Genomic DNA, 6,073 nt, shown 5'->3' with positions numbered 1-6,073 from the left:
ACTTCAGATTTCGATCATACAGCCTGCACCTCAACCAGTAAAACACTGACCCCATGTGGTCAAATGGTGCTACTGTCGTCCACACAAACACCAAAGACGATTGAAGATGTGAGACTCTGCTGATTCTGATAGTTCACATTCTCAGATGATTTCCGCAAAGATACAGTGATGGGAGGTTTTGCATTATAATGTTAAAGTGATGCATCCGAAATTGTAAATAAAACACAACAAGAATGAAGATAGTCTTTAAATTGACTGCAATCATTTGTATCTTGGTTCTTTTACATGTCAGAGGACGGTAATTATTGCACTTTTCCAGTTTTATTGGCTGTAATACATCACTGCTATGTGCAGACATGCAGAACCTGTCACAATGTACTGCCAAGTCACATCTTTTTTTCTGTTATGACCGACTTCCTTTTACAAGAGATGAGAAGCCTGTCTGAGGTTGGCCAAAGCGGTTATCGCACAACCACTACCCCAATTACGCAGTCCAAGTGTAGTTGTTTTTCAGTTGCAACTTATTTCCCCGTGCAGCAATATGTGAAGTGCAGGCCTGAATTTTAAAGAAAATAAAGACAGAAGGAAAAAATACCCAAACTACAAAAATAAATAAAAGTTAAGCTTGGGTGAAACACACAAAAAACTCAGCTCTGCATTAGACAATGTCCCTTTAACTCACTCGCAGCAGAGAGGAAACAGGTGACAAACAATTCATCGTCTTTGTGAAACACTTTTTAACAATAAATAAAATGATATAATGTCGACGCCATTATCTGTCATTATCTTGTCTTTATTTTAAAATCCATAACATGTATTCCAGGAAATGATGAGACATAGTCAGTGATGTTCACTGATGGTGTCCAACATGAAAAAGACCAATGTACACCTTCAAAAATATAGTGGCCAGTTGCATATGAGAAAAAGCACAAGCAGGTATCCACCATGACAGCAACTGTGCAAACCGTATTTTGTAACTTTCTTAAGCAAGGAAAACAGCCACAGAAACATTGACATGAAGCAATTTCTGCACAAATGACTGGAAGCAGATGGACGCAGAACGCAGAAGCTCTTTATTGAAATACAGCAGCAGTTACAGGTGATCAGATCTAGTTCACACATTAAAGGAGGATGTATTGGAGTTACCTCTATAACAGATTTTTCATCGAGCTGCCTCTCAGGACAAAGTGTTATTACCTTCTCCATAAAGGTTATGTTTTCTTGTTTGTTCCTTAGTGGGATTTTGCAAAAACTACGCCACTGATTTCCAAGAAATCTAGTGAAGCGAAGTGAAGGGTCATTGTAGTTTAGGTTATACTCTCATCAGCCTCAGCTGTAGTTTGTCTCATGCCAGTTATTAAATGTTTTGATTGATTAATTGATCGATGCTAAAATGGTGAAAATCGTGACCTCACAGAGCGGTGAGAATGGCTGTCGTTGAGCTGGCACTAAGACTACAGGTCCATTCATCCATATTAGAATATGTGGAATGATACCAAGACTATAATAAATGTAACTTACATACAGCAGCTTTAAAAGTGATTTCTTATTTTTTGCTCTCATTTCGGCTTCCGACCCAAAACCGTCACTTCTGCGTATGTCACGTCTGCATTCGATGGCATCCTGTGTTCGTCATTGCTCGAGGTCGTCTCACCTCTGGGTGATTTGACCTTGACTCCAGAGTAGACCACGTCCTACGAGTAAGATGGAGAGAAAATGTCATCATGCTCATTTTTATCATCATTATGTCGCTTCTTTAAAATAAAAATCCTTATCACAGCCCGAGAGTAAACAAACTTTATCCCACATCGACTTATTAAGTTCAGAGATGCAGCTTCGACCAACTCGGAGCTCACCTCAGCTCTTTCAATACCAGATGACTTGGACACATCCATCGCTGTCCCACCTGTGTCTGAGAGACAGAGCAGCTTTATGCAAGGCGACTGGAAACAACAACAGAAAGATATGAAATAATATAATAGAGGAAATGTTTGTGTTCTCACCAATGACGACACTGTGGCTGACTGAAGAGTCACACCTGAGTAAAGGAATCAAACGTGCTGTGATTAGCTGATTTGTGCTGGGAGTTGTTTCAAATCTGAGATATCGGGGCTGCACCTATTGATTATTTATATTATTAATGAATCAGCAGATTATTTTAATTAAGTCACCAATAGTTTATCTATGAATTATCTAAAAAATATACAAAATATACCAAATGTGCGTCAGTTCCCTTTTAGGAGCTCAGGTTAATGTTTCCAAATGTCTTATTACCTCCGAGTTAATGTTTTCATCTGAATTTGTTTGTTTGTTAGCAGGATTACGCAAAAACTACACAACTGATTTCCATGAAATTTGTGGAGGGGTGGAGCAAGACCCAAAGAAGGAGACAATTACATTTTGGCCAAGATCCGGATTAGGAGGTGGATCCAGGAATCATTGTGAGACAAGGTGTTTATATTTATATATATATATATATATATATATATATATATATAAATATCAAATCTATCAGTGGATACTGAAAGAAAGGTGATGAGCAAAGTCAACCATCTGCAGTGAGTATTGTATATGGGAGGTGTTTTTTTTACTGGAACCTCAACTGAACAATCCTACACAAAATACACACACATAGAATACACACACACACACACACACACACACACACACACACACACACACACACACACACACACACACACACACACACACACACACACACACACCTTCTGATGAAGATGAAGTACGTTATGGCTGCCATGATCCCCACCAGCAGTATGACAGCAATCACTATAGCAGACACAACAACTGATGATAACGGCATCTCTTCTGGAAGAAGAAACAACACATGACCATGATTTACTCTGTGTGTGACTATCAAGTCAAATTATTTTTAAAGATCGTGGTGTTTAACAATAAAGAAACCCGGTTATTCTGAGATCAGTAACAATTTTATTTGGTACAATAAAGGATGAAATTGATCATGATGATTGATATAGTTGAGGTTTACGACATCTGTAATGGTTGCACTCATTTACCAAGACAATCAGACCCATGTTATTCTCCACTGAGCAATAATCAAAAGTATGATTACACAAAAGCCAATTAATAGTAAAAATGATCTTTATTATTATTTGTTTGTAGGTTTAGGGGTCTTCACGTTACTTTACACACTCACCTAGAACAATGAGTTTGGTCGTTCCCTCAAATGAACCACTGGGGAAGGTTGTAAGGGTGCACATGTACAACCCTGCATTCTTCAGTTCAACATCTTTAATTATCAACGACTGTTCTGTGAGGTTCACCTTCTCTTTCAGAGGACTATCAGAGATGTTCACCCCAAACTGGGAATCAGAAACAATGATAGTCTTTCTCTCTGATCCCAGCAGATCCCACTGAACCTGAATAACAGTGTCATTTGCTGATGCTTTGATGAAGTGGCATGGCAGGGTGACATCATGCCCGAGATATCCAGTCACCTCGGGTTGGACGCTGATTGCTGGTGCCTTCAGAGCTGCCAAAAGAAAAAGGGAAGGTGATGTGGCGGCAGATGGAAATAAAGCAAATACAATGAAGAAGTAAATAGAAAATGAATATTTCAAAAATCATGCAGCTTTACCTACTTTATACCATCAAATATTCAATTTTTTAAAATTGTCCAAATAGTAATAATTATAAGAAGTATTATTAATTAGGTTTATTGCTTATATTCATAATTCTAGTTTGTAAATGTTTTTTTATCTTTAAGATTTGTATTCTTGCTCTTATGCTGTTTGATCTTAAATTAGCTTTCAACTGTTTTCCTTTAGTTACAAGTTGCTTAAACTTGTAATATATAGACATAATATTTACAGTAATTGAGGAACTAGGTGTAAATAGAAACATGGCTGTACACTGTTCTGTTGAAGCATAGATGAGTCACTAAAACCTTATTAAAGACTTTAAATCAATATTCATCAGCTAACATTGTTCCTTACACCTCACGAGGAAATACAATCTGTCTCGTAAAAAATAACCAAAGTTTAAAAACATTTCCTCTTACCTGGGAGTAATGTGACGTAGATCATCTCCAGCAGTATGAGAGTTGATGTGCTGCCGGTTTTCATTGTTCACAACTACAGGTGGTGGACAAAATAACAGAAACACCTTAAGATACAGCTGTATGTCCAAACACATGAATAAACGCAATTCATTAGGTTTCTATGGTGAATTACTGTTAGACAGTGAGTTAAAATAGTGAATAGAATCATGTTTCAGCTGTAGAAACTAATTTTCCGCTCTCATGTCAACATTCAGACCTACAGAGTTAAGAGTTTCTCACCTCGTAAGCACCGAGACAACCTGCAGCGTGGGAACAGGAGAAAGGTCTCCAACATCAGGAGGTTGTCCAGCAAACAGAAGAAAAAAATCATGTGTCTGTCTAGACAGGAACAACAAAAGTCTTCCGCAATTATTACTCAGCTTTACTTCGGATTTCGATCATACACCTCAACCAGTAAAACACTGACCCCATGTGGTCAAATGGTGCTACTGTCGTCCACACAAACACCAAAGACGATTGAAGATGTGAGACTCTGCTGATTCTGATAGTTCACATTCTCAGATGATTTCCGCAAAGATACAGTGATGGGAGGTTTTGCATTATAATGTTAAAGTGATGCATCCAAAATTGTAAATAAAACACATCAAGAATGAAGATAGTCTTTAAATTGACTGCAATCATTTGTATCTTGGTTCTTTTACATGTCAGAGGACGGTAATTATGGCACTTTTCCAGTTTTATTGGCTGTAATACATCGCTGCTATGTGCAGACATGCAGAACCTGTCACAATGTACTGCCAAGTCACATCTTTTTTTCTGTTATGACCGACTTCCTTATACAAGAGATGAGAAGCCTGTCTGAGGTTGGCCAAAGCGGTTATCGCACAACCACTACCCCAATTACGCAGTCCAAGTGTAGTTGTTTTTCAGTTGCAACTTATTTCCCCGTGCAGCAATATATGAAGTGCAGGCCTGAATTTTAAAGAAAATAAAGACAGAAGGAAAAAATACCCAAACTACAAAAATAAATAAAAGTTAAGCTTGGGTGAAACACACAAAAAACTCAGCTCTGCATTAGACAATGTCCCTTTAACTCACTCGCAGCAGAGAGGAAACAGGTGACAAACAATTCATAGTCTTTGTGAAACACTTTTTAACAATAAATAAAATAATATAATGTCGACGCCATTATCTGTCATTATCTTGTCTTTATTTTAAAATCCATAACATGTATTGCAGGAAATGATGAGACATAGTCAGTGATGTTCACTGATGTGTCCAACATGAAAAAGACCAATGTACACCTTCAAAAATATAGTGGCCAGTTGATATGAGAAAAAGCACAAGCAGGTATCCACCATGACAGCAACTGTGCAAACCGTATTTTGTAACTTTCTTAAGCAAGGAAAACAGCCACAGAAACATTGACATGAAGCAATTTCTGCACAAATGACTGGAAGCAGATGGACGCAGAACGCAGAAGCTCTTTATTGAAATACAGCAGCAGCTACAAGTGATCAGATCTAGTTCACACATTCAAGGAGGATGTATTGGAGTTACCTCTATAACAGATTTTTCATCGAGCTGCCTCTCAGGACAAAGTGTTATTACCTTCTCCATAAAGGTTATGTTTTCTTGTTTGTTATTTAGATGGATTTTGCAAAAACTACATCACTGATTTCCAAGAAATCTAGTGAAGCGAAGTGAAGGGTCATTGTAGTTTAGGTTATACTCTCATCAGCCTCAGCTGTAGTTTGTCTCATGCCAGTTATTAAATGTTTTGATTGATGATTGATTGATTAATTGATTGAGCTGGCACTAAGACTACATGTCCATTCATCCATATTAGAATATGTGGAATGATACCAAGACTATAATAAATGTAACTTACATACAGCAGCTTTAAAAGGGATTTCTTATTTTTTGCTCTCATTTCGGCTTCTGACCCAAACCGTCACTTCTGCGTATGTCACGTCTGCATTCGATGGCATCCTGTGTTCGTCATTGCTCGAGGTCGTCTCACCTCTTAGT

The 6,073-nt window shown here is 37.9% G+C and overlaps 1 protein-coding gene across 2 annotated transcripts; it reads right to left on the bottom strand.

Annotated features, from left to right (window-relative positions):
* Positions 1-779: 779 nt before the first annotated feature.
* Positions 780-4,406, bottom strand: LOC117776511 (nectin-3-like). Of its 2 annotated transcripts, none has more exons than XM_034610474.1 (7): positions 4,322-4,406; positions 4,043-4,115; positions 3,179-3,514; positions 2,727-2,829; positions 2,004-2,038; positions 1,857-1,912; positions 780-1,694 (listed from the first exon to the last, which is right to left on the bottom strand). In XM_034610474.1, the coding sequence occupies exons 2-7, from the start codon at positions 4,104-4,106 to the stop codon at positions 1,560-1,562; spliced, it is 729 nt and encodes a 242-aa protein (XP_034466365.1). In that variant the 5' UTR covers positions 4,107-4,115; positions 4,322-4,406; the 3' UTR covers positions 780-1,559. The 2 variants fall into 2 exon arrangements, with proteins under 2 accessions (XP_034466365.1, XP_034466366.1); XM_034610475.1 differs by having other exon boundaries at positions 1,857-1,906.
* Positions 4,407-6,073: the final 1,667 nt, after the last annotated feature.

This window comes from Hippoglossus hippoglossus, chromosome 16 (assembly GCF_009819705.1).
Source record: "Hippoglossus hippoglossus isolate fHipHip1 chromosome 16, fHipHip1.pri, whole genome shotgun sequence".
Classification (NCBI taxonomy): Eukaryota; Metazoa; Chordata; class Actinopteri; order Pleuronectiformes; family Pleuronectidae; genus Hippoglossus; species Hippoglossus hippoglossus.
The sequence above is the reverse complement of the archived record's forward strand: the minus strand, read 5'-3'. Positions and strand labels throughout refer to the sequence as shown.

Coding starts and splice junctions, on each gene's coding strand:
- LOC117776511 (XM_034610474.1), bottom strand. CDS start 4,106: ATGAAAACCGGCAGCACATCAACTCTCATACTGCTGGAGATGATCTAC. Junction 2,830..3,178: donor GACCAAACTCATTGTTCTAG/GTGAGTGTGTAA, acceptor TTCTTCTTCCAG/AAGAGATGCCGTTATCATCA. Junction 1,695..1,856: donor CTGGTATTGAAAGAGCTGAG/GTGAGCTCCGAG, acceptor TCTTACTCGTAG/GACGTGGTCTACTCTGGAGT.